This window comes from Neofelis nebulosa, chromosome 7 (assembly GCF_028018385.1).
Source record: "Neofelis nebulosa isolate mNeoNeb1 chromosome 7, mNeoNeb1.pri, whole genome shotgun sequence".
NCBI lineage: Eukaryota > Metazoa > Chordata > Mammalia > Carnivora > Felidae > Neofelis > Neofelis nebulosa.
The window spans coordinates 118,804,204-118,818,714 of NC_080788.1; the positions used below are offsets into that span (position 1 = coordinate 118,804,204).

The 14,511-nt window shown below is 47.4% G+C and overlaps 1 protein-coding gene across 15 annotated transcripts in view; it reads left to right on the plus strand.

Annotated features, from left to right (window-relative positions):
- The window catches only part of RGS6 (regulator of G protein signaling 6), a 606,508-nt gene that overhangs the window by 547,094 nt on the left and 44,903 nt on the right, over nucleotides 1–14,511 (plus strand). For all 15 annotated transcript variants that reach the window (XM_058739537.1, XM_058739533.1, XM_058739538.1 and 12 more), the window contains one exon: nucleotides 5,196–5,382. In XM_058739537.1, the coding sequence (XP_058595520.1) occupies nucleotides 5,196–5,382 (187 nt within the window). The remainder of the gene's footprint in view (nucleotides 1–5,195; nucleotides 5,383–14,511) is intronic.

Genomic DNA, 14,511 nt, shown 5'->3' on the forward strand with positions numbered 1-14,511 from the left:
GGTTTCTCCCCTCCCCTTTGGGCCACAGGTTTTGGCTTAGCACCCACCATGACCCAGGGCCCAAGGACTCACAGCTGTCCAGCACAGCCATGGCACCCTGCAGATGCACCCCCAGCCATGTGAACGGGACCCCCTAGAGCTGCATAAGGGGCATAACTCAGGGATCCTGCCAGCCCGTTGTGTTGGCCACCTTGGGGGGGTCATCTCTTCGCCCCAGGATCGATCAAACAGCCTGGGCAACAGGCGTCAGAGGATGCGAGGCAAAGAGACCAACCAGAACTCGACTGGATACATTGCAAAGGGCATCTGCATTTTGTCTTCCTGTGCTCCCCTGCATCTCTCTAGCTAGAGAGGTGCTTAGATCATCACATTTTTGCCCGGCACCTGGAGTGCCAGTTAAGTAGCCAAGTGGTTGAATCGGTACCAGAACTTCAGGGTGCAGAACAGAGGAGCCCCAAAGAGACATAGAAATCCCTCTCACAATGTCACCCCGGATCCTTTAAGGAAAAAAGATGTCTGTGATAATGTGATGTAAGTTCAAGTCCCTTTATATCTTTTTTTTTTTTTTTTTTTTTTTTTTTTTTTCCTGGTGAGATGAGGGAGGGGTGTCATCATCAGGGCCTGGAGGGGGCACGGCCAGTGCATTTTGCTGCAGCCAGCGCAGAGTGAGAATGTGTTCTCTCTGGGGCACCCTGCGCTGAGCCCGGGGCTCCATTCAGACAGGGTGGGCCCCTGGAGACAGCTGCTTGCTCGGGGCCTGTGGAATGCATGCGGGCTCCCATCCACGAGGCCAGGGCCTCAGGGCTCTGAAGCAATGACTTGGAGTGCATTATCTGACTTCGTCGTCCTTCTCCCTTCTCTGTGCATTTTCCCAGAAGGGTGACAGGAGCCCCTTGTCCACTTTTGCCCCCTCCCCATCCCCTCTTCGCAAACCTGTGTCCTCCCTGGCTCGACACCCTCTGCTGCACGGCAGGGCAAGAGTTAAAACTCAAACCCACAGCAAAGAGCGTTCCCCGTACATTTTTTATGAGCTGTAACATCTCCTGAGAGAACGTGGTTGTTCTTCTAACCTGCAGATTGATTATCCCCGTTCCACACAGTGTCAGCTGAAGGGAGAAGCAATTAAAGAGAGCACGGGGGAGTCTCCAGGTTTGCCTGGAGAGCTCCCATCGCTAGTCATGGCCCCGGGTCCTGGGAGGACCTGGGAAGGTTCACGAGACCCAGAGGGACTCACCACTAACCAAACACATGATTAATCGGAACAGGGGTGACTCACATATCGCCATGATAATCTGGGGCACCTCAGCCACTGCCCAGTGAACATAACTCAGCTGCGGTGGTGCTGGTGGAGGTGGCCGTTTGTAGGCCCCGAAGGATTTCTGCCCAACTGGGGAACCAAGTCAAGTTGCATCCATTGTTCCTGAGTCTCTGTTGACCAGCAGAGGGCACAGAAAGCCTTCGGCATAGACTTTGCTTTCCTCTGGGAACGAACTAAAAGCTAGATTTTTCTAAGCCTTGAGAATCCTAGTTTATGAAAAAAAAAAAAAAAAATAGGTAAACTGAGACCTGAGGGGCTGCCCGGACGCCCTGGCAAGATGGAGAATGCGGACAGCTGCATGGTTTTCCTGCTTCCGGCCAGCCTCGAGGAGAAAAACCCCACTCCCCGCCAGCACCACAGTCCTGGTGACAGAGGAGGCCACCTGGGGCAGCCCAGGACTGCCCCCCAAGTCCCACCCACGGCTGCCGGGCCCTGTGGCGGCCGAGCCCAGGCTGCCTCCCCACAAAAGCTGGTGTCTGCCCGCATTCCTGAGCCATCGACATGGATCACATGCCGACACACGGGCTGCCTCCCCACGCTCTGACGACTCCAGCGGAGCAGGACAGATGGTCTCCCTAATACCAGCAAGTCCTTGCGGCCTGCCTGTCAGGACAGCCCTTCTGCCGCAAGCCGTAGAGGCTTAATGCAAGATGTTGGCATCTTCCTCCCGGCTGGTGTCCTCAAGGAGGGGTGCTACCTGCGGGCTTTTGATGAGGCAGAAGCCGCACGGGCCTCCGTGGGCCTCGCATCCGCAGTAGGCGTGTGGCGGGGAGCTCCGTGGCCCCGGCGAGGGGCGTGTGGCCGGGCAGCCGGGGCCCCGGGGCCTGTGGGCTCGCAGATGGCAAACACAAACCGGAGCCTGCTCTGAATTTCAAATTGACACAGAGGTTCCTCGGAGCCGGGGACGGTAAACACGTATGGATGTCGGGATGCTGTTGTGACAGCACTTTGGCCGTCACCTGAGAAGGGTAAGGCGGGTCACCTCCAAAGCAGACAGAAGGCTGAGAGGGTCCCCATGAGTGCAGCAGGGAACACTGCTGGCTAAGGGAATGTCACCTCCTCCTCCTCACCTTTTAGCCTGTTGTCGCTTCTCCTCCTACTTAAAAAAAAAAAAACAAAATCTTGGTTTATGACAAAGGGAACCTTTTAACTGTTTGTGTAAAAGTTGGTTACATTTGACTCTGGAATCTCCATTTACATCCACTTTAGACCTTCTCTAGACCCAGCTGAGGGATGTGCAATAATGTGGCTCCCAAATCATCCTGCCAGAGGGACCCTGAGGCCTCAGGAACCACAGGAGCCTGCAGAGCTCAGAAGCTGCTGGGTCCTCAGGGCCTTCCCGGAGCTTGAGAGCTCCTTCTCAGAGCAGATCGGAACAAGGGACAGAAGGTGACAGAAGGTGACGCCCCACGTGACATTGATTGAGGGAGCAGCAAATTGCCTGGGTACCATCCATGTGTGTGAGAGACTGCAGAGTCTGGGTCTGGGAGGGCTGGGAATGATGCTGGCCCAGAGAAGCTGTCTCCAGCAGCAGGGGTTGGGGGTGGGGGTGGGGGGGAATCAGCCCAGAGGCGACTCCCTGAGGGAGCCAGGACTCAGCCCCAGCACGCGGCTGCAAAAGATTCACCCGCTAGCACTCCTTCGAGTCCTTTGAAAAACCCACACCAGCTTCCTTCTTCAGAGCTGGGTTTCCTCAATCTCACCCGCCCATCAAACACTGCCCTGCAGACGAAGAAAACCTATGGGCACTGTCATCACCAGATGACCATTTTCATCTGTAAGTGTTCCGGCCACCTCTTTTCATTCCATGGCAGTCCTGGAGGGTGGGCTGGAGACGCCTAAGGAACCTGAGCCGCAGGGCTGGGACGTAGAAGAGCCCCGCTCCCCAGTGGGGTCTCTGGGGCCCCCTGAGCAGCCAAGTAGGCTTGCAGTCCCATTAAAACTCCCCCTCCGCCCCTTCGCACTCAGCTCAGAGAACGCTCACTGTTCCCTCCCCAGTAGCCAGAGGACGTGAGCTGCAGAACTGTGGCAGAAGGAAAGGTGGCCGGTGCGGAGGGCCAGGCGACAACGGATGACAGCAGCAAGAGCCCCTGGCAACTTCTGCCCGGCCTCCCGAGGAGAAAGCCCAGCACTGAACCTGTGGCCACCGCCCTGACCCCTCCGCGGCTCCCACCCCCCCGGGGCCTGAAAGCATTTCAGTTGCACCTGGTTGGGAAGTTCTTCAGACCCACATCACATATCTCGCCACCCACTCCATACCCATTGTACAGATGAGGAAAAAGATGCCTGGAAAGGCACAATTCCAAGACAGCGGCATAGTCAAGATGAGGACAGAACTGTGTCTTCTGATCTTCTAGTCGACTGAGGTCACTAAGCCTCCTTCCCTGCCTCTCGCTCTTCAGGACCAACAAGGGAACCATGAGGGTTTTCTTTGAAGAGATTATTAGAATCCCAAATGGCAAAGCAGGGGAAGAGTTGAACTCCACCCTGCCCCATGCACACACCTGTCCTTGGGGAAATGGGGCTGTATTACCACAGTTGGCCACTAAGTGGTGCCTTTGGGCCATGCACTTGGCTCCAAAGACAATTCTATGAAGAGAACTAGAAAAACACGCTTAACCTTTAAAACAAAACAAAACAAAACAAAAAGGAAAAAACAAGTACGTCTTACTTTGGGTGCAATTCCACGACAGATTGAATACACTTTCCACCATGCCGTGGTTCAGCTTCTCCTGTCCCTGCCCTTTCATTGACTTGAGTACGTGTGATTCCTGTGGCTGTGGGAACCACATAGCCCGGGGCCTGTCCTCATGTCTCACTGATGGGGATACTGTCCTGTCCTGTTCACAAGGCACAAAGTGTGCTACCCAGATCTGGGTACTGCTGCAAGCCCTCCCCAGGGCTGCCTTGGGAACCATCCTCACAACCGGGAGCTGTTGTCCGAACTTGGTCCTGTTTGCTGCAGCTCTCAGCAGAAAAGAGCTCACACCCAGCACTTCCAATGGCCGCTGCCATGCTGATGCTGAGAAATTCATGAAAGGCACGTATGGAAGCGAGCGAGAGGTTTTTCTTTCCAGTGCTCCCTGGAGACTCTTTTGCCATAGAGGTTCCCCGCGTGTGCCTCTTCAGCTATGTTTCTGATGAGCCCATCTTCAATCCAACAGCCATTTACTGAGCACCTACTATATGCTAAGCACCATGCTGGACACTGACCTCACAAACTGGCTCTTTTTCCATCTTTAACATGAATAGCGGGAGCCTTCCAGCTCAGGTCTTCTTTATGATCCTAAGATTCTATCTGCCTCTTGGGATTTCCTTTCTTTTGATGCTGCTAACTGATCCCAAGCAGATATAATAAGGGAAGTCACCTTGTCTGTGTCAGGGCACCTATATAGAGTGCTGGCTCTCAACCAGGGGTGATTTAACCTCCCAGGGGATGTTTGGTAATATGTGGAAACATTTTTGGTTGTCACAACGTGGGGAGGGGTTACCACTGGCGTCTGGGGGGGTAGAAGCCAAGGTTGCTGTTCAGCATCCTACAGTGCACAGGGCAGCCCCACAACAAAGAATTATTGAGCCCCAAATGGAAATAGTGCTGAAGCCGAGAAACCTTGATGTAAAGGGAAAGAAACCTCTTTTCGGTAACCAGAAGCACAATGATTTTCTAATGTGCACTTCCTTTCTGTTCTCCACAATAACGGAGCCCCCTTTGAATTTTCAGCAGTCCCCATTGTCTTTGTTACCTAGGTAGTGGCAGCAGGGAAGGCTGGGCGACACAGCAGAATGAGTTTCGTGGGATGTCAGTTCTGGGACCACATCCAGCAAAGTCCAGATGCTGAGCCCCCTAGAACTGACTTTCTTTATGCTTCCACATCAGGTTCTGGTTGGCTGTCCAAGATCTCAAGAAACAGCCCCTACAGGATGTGGCCAAGAGGGTGGAAGAAATCTGGCAAGAGTTTCTGGCTCCAGGGGCACCGAGTGCAATCAACCTGGACTCTCACAGCTATGAGATAACCAGTCAAAATGTCAAAGACGGAGGGAGATACACATTCGAAGATGCCCAGGTTTGTCTATCTGCGTGCATGCTTTCCACTCAAAAGACGTTCATTTGTCCACTCCGCCACCCCACCCTTTAATATAGGTCCAAGGCATTGTGGGTAGCTAGAATTTCAGGTTTTATGGTGTGTAAGGCCATCAGGGGAAACGATTCCAGGTAGGTGTGTAGTGAAATTCTTCCTCGGATTGTCTTCCCAGATTAGTTACGTTACATAGAGATAGACATTTAGTTACAGGTGTTACCTTATCCGGGAGAATCTCAAAGTGTCTTTACGAAATCGTAAGTCCTATAGTAAGTCCGTGGGGGGATCTGGAAACCATAACACAGCATCAGCACAGTGGGTGTAGTCAGCTGCCAGGGCTGTGAGTCAAGCCCACATCTAACTGTGAAGCCCACACTCATACTACCACCCTACACTGCTTCCATAGTGATTTCCAACTCTGCAGTTACTATTTAGGGAGCACCTCTGCATCCCAGGCCCTGTGCTATGTGATAAGATAGCATAAAGAAGGGCAAAAGCTCCTGTCCTCAAGGAAATTACGGGCTAGTCGGGGAGAAAGACAAGAAAACGGGGAATGTTACCAATGTGAGAAGCGCCCCAAAGGGGTGAGCTCCCGGGTCTAAGGAAGCCCACGGGAAGGACTCCTGTCCCTAGATGCCACAATTGGGCACAGGTTTTGGGGAGGCTGGCAAAAGAAGCAGAAGCCACAGAAGCCACTCTAAATAGCAAGCTTTACCTTGAAGGCTGGAAGGTACTGTTTCTAAAGATAAGCATATGGTCAGTTTTCTACTTCCTGGCCCCTCACTGTGATTCCTTCTCATCCATCCTAACCTGGTGATGGGGCTTAAGGTTTCACTCTTGTCTCCTCAGCCCTCTTCACTTCTCTCACCTGTGGTGTCCCCACATAGAGAATTTGCATAGTTTGCTTTCCTACAGACATTATTGTCTAATTTAGGAAACTCAATGGCCCTGATGCAAATAATAGCATGGGAACACAACCAGTGTCCCTTGTCATCCAGATTTGCCTGGTTATTTGCTCAGGACTTCAGAATGGAAACACCTTCCCAAGCTCAACACTGTAACTGTCTTTCTCTTCCCCTGGCCATGAGCTCCATTAAATGCTGGTCCCAGGCAGATTTGGCTCAATGTTATTGCTTTATGAAAGCTCAAGTCCCTCACCTTCTTTGCAGCTTCAAAGCAAAATATTTAAGTCATGATAAATCTTTTTTTTTTTTTTTTGGTATGTGTCTGTGTATATGCTCTCAAGCACATATTGATGTATCCTGGTAAGGATAGTGATGGAGAAGCCCCTTGGGTGATAGGGAAGTTCCTTGGGTGATAGAAAAGCTCCATGGGTGATGGAGAAGCTCCTTGGGTGATGGAGAAGCTCCTTGGATCATAGAGAAGAGCTCCTTAGATGATAGAGAAGCTCCTTGAGTGATGGAGAAATTCCATGGGTGATGGAGAAGTTCCATGGGTTATGGAGAAACTCCCTGGGTGATGGAGAAGCTCCTCGGGTTATAGGAAAGCTCTTTGGGTGATGGAGAAGTTCCTTAGGTGATAGAGAATCTCTTCACATGAATGATCTGAAACACACAGCTCAACTCTCCATTATTCATGAAATATAAGACTAGGGATACTTGTCAGAACCATGATGCACCCATCTACTATTATCACTCTGAGCATGACATCAGGAAGGATTTATTTTAATCTTTTATTATGGAAGCGTGTAAACATGTGCAAAAGTGGAAAGAGCAGGACAACAAACCATTATGGATTCTCATCCAGCCTGAGCAATCATCAATACAGGACTGATCTTATTTTGTTTCAACGTTTTTTATTTATTTTTGGGACAGAGAGAGACAGCATGAACGGGGGAGGGTCAGAGAGAGAGGGAGACACAGAATCGGAAACAGGCTCCAGGCTCTGAGCCATCGGCCCAGAGCCTGACGCGGGGCTCAAACTCACGGACCGCGAGATCATGACCTGGCTGAAGTCGGACGCTTAACCGACTGCACCACCCAGGCGCCCCAGGACTGATCTTATTTTGTATCCACACCTACTTTTTCAGCTACCATTGGGTTATTTTTATCTTTTTTTATTTTTAATTTTTTTAGTGTTTATTTATTTTTGAAAGAGAGAGAGAGAGAGAGAGCCAGGGAGGGGCAGAGAGAGAGGGAGACACAGAATCCGAAGCAGGCTCCAGGCTCTGAGCTGTCAGCACAGAGCCCGACATGGGGCTCAAACCCATGAACTGTGAGATCATGACCTGAGCTGAAGTCGGACGCTTAACTGACTGAGCCACCCAGGCACCCCACCATTGGGTTATTTTTTTTAATTTTTTTTTAACGTTTTATTTATTTTTGAGACAGAGCATGAATAGGGGAGGGTCAGCGAGAGGGAGACACAGAATCTGAAACAGGCTCCAGGCTCTGAGCTGTCAGCACAGAGCCTGACGCGGGGCTCGAACTCACGGACCGCGAGATCATGACCTGAGCCGAAGTCGGCCGCTTAACCGACTGAGCCACCCAGGCACCCCATCATTGGGTTATTTTTAAAGTAAATCTGAGACATTACATCTGAGACCTTAAAAATTAACAACACTCTCTTTATATCATTAAATGTCAAGCAAGTGTTCAAATTTGTAGCAGTTGCATAAATGCCATTTTTTAACCTTATTTTATTTTTTTTAATTTTTTTTAAACATTTATTTATTTTTGAGACAGAGAGAGACAGAGCATGAACAGGGGAGGGGCAGAGAGAGAGGGAGACACAGAATCTGAAACAGGCTCCAGGCTCTGAGCGGTCAGCACAGAGCCCGACGTGGGGCTCGAACTCACGGACCGTGAGATCATGACCTGAGCCGAAGTCGGCGGCTTAACCAACTGAGCCACCCAGGTGCCCCTAACCTTATTTTAAAATCCAAATCCAAATCAGGCCCACACACTGCAATAGATTGACATGTCTTTCAAGTGCCTTTTAATTTACAGGTTTCCTTTATATCCCTATTTCTCCCTCACTGCCCTCTTACATTTTATTTCATGAAGAAATTATATTCTTTGTCCTGTAGAGATTCCCACAGTCTGGATTTTTTTTTTCAGCCCGGTGGTGCTATTTAACATGTTCTTCTACTCTCTGTATTTCCCATAAATTAGTAGTTTGATTTAGATATTTAGTTGGGTTTATATTTGATTCTTGTGGGCAAACCTACTTCATAAAGTATGTTGTCCTCTCTTGTCAGAAGACACATAGGTTCTAGTTTTCTCTCTTTTTGTGATTTTAGCAGCTATTGATATTTTTTGCTTAGACCCATGAGTTAATTAGGGGTTACAAAGTGGTGATTTTCTAATCCTATCATTTTCTGGATTTATCAGCTGAAATACAAATAATCAAATACATCTACTATTAGATTATCTAATAATACAATTTATATAGGAAAGATAGGATAAGTGATTCTTTCTCTTTTTTCTTTAGTTTTCAAAATAATGTGTGGTTTCTATCATCTTCTAATGGTGACCAGTTAGGGTTTTTGTTTTGGTTTCAGTATCTTTGTAAACTCATAGGTTTAAACATATTTGATGTGTTTTAGTCCATTTTGCTTATTATTTTTATTGACGCTTGCATTGGGCCACCTCTAGCCAGTGCCTCCTTTTAACACAGTCCTCGTAGTCTTTGATGTCATCCAAACAGGAAGGAGGCTAAGATGTTCCAGGCCTTTCCCCAGGCCTGGAATCAGCCATTTCTCCAAGGACCCCTAGTTTCTCTTATTGGGAAATGGTTTTTAGAGACCATAATCTGGGCAATTGGAGGTGCTCGTTGTTCCTGTGTTGGTCATCATTTCTAGGCCTTTTCAGTGGACAGAGCTAGGAAATTGGTGGTTGTTGTTTGTGATAAAGACACATCATAAGTTCATACTGATTCTTTCTATCCAAATTGAAAATTACAGGGGATTTTATTTAACCTCTTCTTTTTATGTTTGTGCCTCCTTTCTCTATGCTGAGAATCCTGGCTCTCAAGGGTGCCACAGATAGTAGCATTCGTACTTCACATCATTACTCATTCACTGTATCCTCCATTACCACAGAGCAGTCTCAGAGCCCAGTGCCAAAACTACCAGCAATAACATGATCGCTGGTTCTTTAATTGCTGCGTAGTATTCCTTGGGTGGAAGCACCATAGTCTAGCCAACCAGTCCTCTCTTTTTGACATTTATGTTGTTTCTAACTTAAGAAAGATTTGATGGGAAATATTAGGAAGTCAGCAGGTTGTGCCTTGACCAGTTTCTGAATACACAACCTTCGTTAGTACAGTGTTCTGCCATTTTTCAGGTACTTCCACCAACATTATACCCCAGTTGAGGCAGACTAGACACCAGGCTACTCAAAGCCTCTCTAAGTTCCTCATTAACTGTTAGGATTGGTCTCCTGGGAATTCAAATAAAGCACTCTTCCTAAACAAACTTGTTTCAACCTGTTTGTTTCTTAAGTGCATTTCCACCATAAACATACAATGTGCTTCTAACTAGCAGTGTGACCTTGGGCAATACTTAAACTCCCTGAGTCTTCCTTTCCTCATCTGTAGAACAGAGGTATAGTGGTCCCTACGCATGGGGGTGGAAAGGGGACCAGGTAAAATGAAGCACATCAACAAGTAAAATGATCTGGCCCGTGGTAAGATTGGATAAATACTTACAATTTTATTTTCCTAATGCTATTAATGTATTTGATACTTTTAGGTTTAACATGTTTGGTGAAAAACTTTCAAATAATTGCATGTAATGTTATCCCCATTTTAGTGTATCTTCCTCCTCAATTTATGTGTATTAGGTGATTATGCAAATAGGGTGATTCTGTAGCCTTTTACGCTAAGCCAGGGGTTGGTTAAAACAAAAACCAAAAAACTAAACTTCTGTAAAGGGCCAGACAGGATAAATTTTAGGCTTTGTGGGTCATATGGTCTGTGTCACTACTACTCAACTCTGCGACACAAAAACAGCTATACTGTCACAACATTATAATGTAAACAGCATAAAGGAGTGGTTTGGCTATGTTCCAAATAAACCTTATTTATGGACACTGAAAGTTCAATTTCATATAGTTTTTCATGAAATATTATTCTTTTTATTTTTTTCGACCATTTAAAAATGTAAAGACCATTCTTAGCTCACAGCACATAAAGAAATAGCAGGCCAGATGTGAGCCACACGCTGGAGTCTGAGACCCCTGTGCTACACAGTATATCATGAAAATCATTGAAACACTTCAAGAAACCCAGAAAGGTAGAAAATAGAAGGGTGGGGATGGTTAATCTTCTGTTTCTATGGGAGAGAGGTCAGATGGGATCTGTAGCACACCAAACCAACCTGCAAATATTTCCCAGTGGGGGCTGGAGGTCAGAGAGCAGATGGAGGAAAAGTCAGCCAGTCCCAAAATGCTCACACTGCGTACCCTTCCTGGTCAACACTGCTGCCTTCACCAGCTACACAGGGGTGATGCAGTAGTTTCTAGGTAAGGAAAAGAGGTTCAAATCCTTAGCAGCCCATAACCTCCCAGGACTTGCACTCATATCTCCCAACTTGTTGGCCAAGTGTCTGCAGCTCAGATCCACAGCCCCTGTATTGTTAGTGCTCAGGGCTCGGGTATCATGCTGAGAGCTCAGGAAACTCTGGTCTCTAAAGAAGGGCCCAGCCGGGAAGCAGGCTCTGATCCTGCTTCTGCCACATGCTTTGTCTAAGATTGTAAATGTCTAGATATTTAAGTCTTTTAAGCTTGCTTTCCTCATTTTGTCCAACTGCAAAGTGGGAATGATGACACCCACGCCCTTTGAAATCTTCCCTAGTTGGGATCAGGATCTCTGAGTGGCTTCCTCAGCTGGTCACAAGGGTTCTCATAAGTCCCCTACAGGGGTCAGAACGCCAATGAAATGTGAGCATGTGCCCTACTATCAGGGGTCAGTAGTCAGAATAACGTCTCAGCCAGATTCATGGATTCCTTTGAAATGGGGACTGGGGGTGGGCACAGGCTCTCCCTGAGGATTTTGTTTTTTATCTGACCACATGCATTGTTATAGCAAAGTTAATTGCCTGTGTTTGCTTCCTGTGGAAATATTTCACAAGACACCCCGTCAGCATGGGTCCCGCATTTGCAACTTGTGTTTTGCTGATCCATTTGGCTTTTTTGAAAATTTGGGCCAAGACCAAATCTTCCATAAAGGTCTGTGGGCTGTGACCATAGCCCTCAGCTGTTTGCTGTGTTGTTCCAATTTCAGAGATTTAGCTTTGTAAGGGGAGAAAAAAAAGAAAATGGGCCATGATTTTTTTTTAAAGGACTCAGTTCTTTTTTTTTTTTTTTTTTTTTTTTTTTTTTTTTTTTTAATTTTTTTTTTTTTTTTTTTTTTATTTTTGGGACAGAGAGAGACAGAGCATGAACGGGGGAGGGTCAGAGAGAGAGGGAGACACAGAATTGGAAACAGGCTCCAGGCTCCGAGCCATCAGCCCAGAGCCCGACGCGGGGCTCGAACTCACGGACCGCGAGATCGTGACCTGGCTGAAGTCGGACGCTTAACCGACTGCGCCACCCAGGCGCCCCAAGGACTCAGTTCTTTACACTAAGGATTGACTTCTCTGTCCTCAACCATGGGCATCAGAGGACCTGCACTGTCACTCGCTTGCTATGTGGTCTCAGGCAAGGATCTTGACCTGGTGTGCCTTAGTTTTCTTACCTATAAAATGGGGATGATGTCTTCTGCATAGCCCTCTAAGGATTTGGGGGAAAACCAGATGAGCTAATGGCCCTGAAAAATTTTTAAGTAAAAAGTGCTATGTATTTATGTGCATGAACTCACAAAAATTAATGGCTCTAGTATTCCCAAGGTCTTATCATTCCAAGCTTTCTTGGATCAAGAAAACTTCTCCCAAGATGTCCACTTTTCTAAGGAATTCTTAGGAGAAAAATGCAGAAAAAGTACGTGGGAGCCAAATGCTGGGGGCTCAAGTGTCATCATGAAGAATTCAAAAATTCTCACCCTGAAGGTAGTAGGAAAGCTTTGAAGGCTTTGAGAGAAAAAGGGTATCAGAGGATGGTGGGCAGGGAGAGCTGGAGCAAGAGAGGTCTGAATCTTGGGGCATGTAGTCTAAAGCTTTGCTGGTGGTTTTGGGAGGAGAAAATGAAACCGCAAGAAGTATTGAGAACCTAAGACTTCCTCTCTGTGAGTTCGCCTCTTTCCAGAGCCTCCCCACAGGCTGCAGGAGGGAGTTGGACATCAATTGGCTGGCACAGTGGCTGCCTGGCTTCAATTTAAAAAGTCTCGGACATTCCCAGGACTGTGTCACTGGGTCTCTTCAATCATGTGTCCGCATCCCATCCATCCACTTCTTGAACATTCTCCCATTCCAGTTGGAAGGCCTTGACCTGTGAGGGAAACTGCAAAGGAAGCAGGAGGCCCCGATGACTTTTTGCCATTAGGCAGAGCTTGTCTATAAGCACACCATTCTTTACAAGCAAAACAAAACAGGCCTAAGAAAACATTTCATTGGGATTGGATTGGATTGGATTGGATTGGTTTGGGTTGAATTGGATTGGATTGGATTGGTTTGGGTTGGATTGGGTTGGGTTGGGTTGGATTGGGTTGGATTGGATCGGGTTGGATTGGACTGGATTGGGTTGGATTGGATTGGATTGGGTTGGATTGGATTGGGTTGGATTGGGTTGGGTTGGGTTGGGTTGGGTTGGGTTGGGTTGGGTTGGATTGGATTGGATTGGAAATCTGTCCATCAAATGGACTGACAGTTGTTGAACTGGGCAGACCCAACCATCCTTTGGCTCCAGTTCCTGCAGGTTTCTGTGTTGGCTTCAGAGCTGTCCAAGCCCTGCTGCTTTCCTGACCTACAGCAGCTGCTGAAGCGCCCCACTGAGGCCCCTCTGGGTCTTCCAGCACCTCTGGATTTGCAAGTTCTTTGACGGGAGTGGGAATTTGGTCTTCTTTACCTTTCATAAGTCCCCACGGCACTAAAGTGATACTCTGCATGCAGTTCAGTTTTTTAAAAATTTCCTTGACAACTCAGTCCAAAATTAGAATACTCTCAGCTGCACCTGTGAAGACAAAGGAAGGACAGTTTGTCCCATGGCTTTCCACTTTGAAAAATCTTGCCAAACAACCTCAGGGGACACATATAGTAGGTGATCAATAAATACCGGTTAAATTAAATTTCTACAATATGCCAATTCAGCAAAACTTGGAATATCCAATAAGAGTCAGGTGTTCTAGGCTCTGGGAATGTACAGATCCATAGGAGGGCCCCTTCCCCTAAGTAAGCCTCAGTCTAACTTACTGAAACTCTACCTGGCCATCATCCATGCATGGAATGATCAAAGAGCAACCTCAAGACCAAAATGAGGACCAGTAATGAAAGAGATGAGAAATATACCAGCAAGTCTATACCTCCCTTAAGCAGACAAGAAGCCTCTAGTCAAAAGTTTCTATTATTATCTCAACGAAGATGTTTAAAAGGAACTTGATTAAGGAATGCAAGGCTTCTAACATTTCCTTTTGTTAAAAGCCAGAGCCCAACTCTTAAAAACTGAGAACAAACTGAGGGTTGATGGGGGGTGGGAGGGAGGGGAGGGGAGGTGATGGGCATTGAAGAGGGCATCTTTTGGGATGAGCACTGGGTGTTGTATGGAAACCAATTTGACAATAAATTTCATATATTAAAAAAAAAAAAAAGCCAGAGCCCAGTGGAATACACATTTACGTTTGTCCCAGATTACTCAGAAATAGGAGCCTTTGTAGCCTGGTGAAGGCTGTTCATCTTTGCTCTAGTGGTGGAGGTGGGTGGCTTTGTGTGCCTGTATCACAAGACTGCACCAAGTTTCCTGATATTAATCCTCAATTGGAGGGCATTTCCTGGTAGACTTCCCATGCCAGACCTATTTTAATAAAGAATGCCACAGCACTGCTGGCTCCAGGAGTTACTCATTTTATTCTGTGGGTGGTTTTATTTTAGGAAGATGAACAGCAGAGGGAGGGATACATCTTCCAAAAGAACAAATCCGTTGTTTGTGATCTGGTCCTGCTTATTACCACACAGACTAGTAGTTCCTGGAGAGAAGACACCAGAGAACTAAATACCAAAAT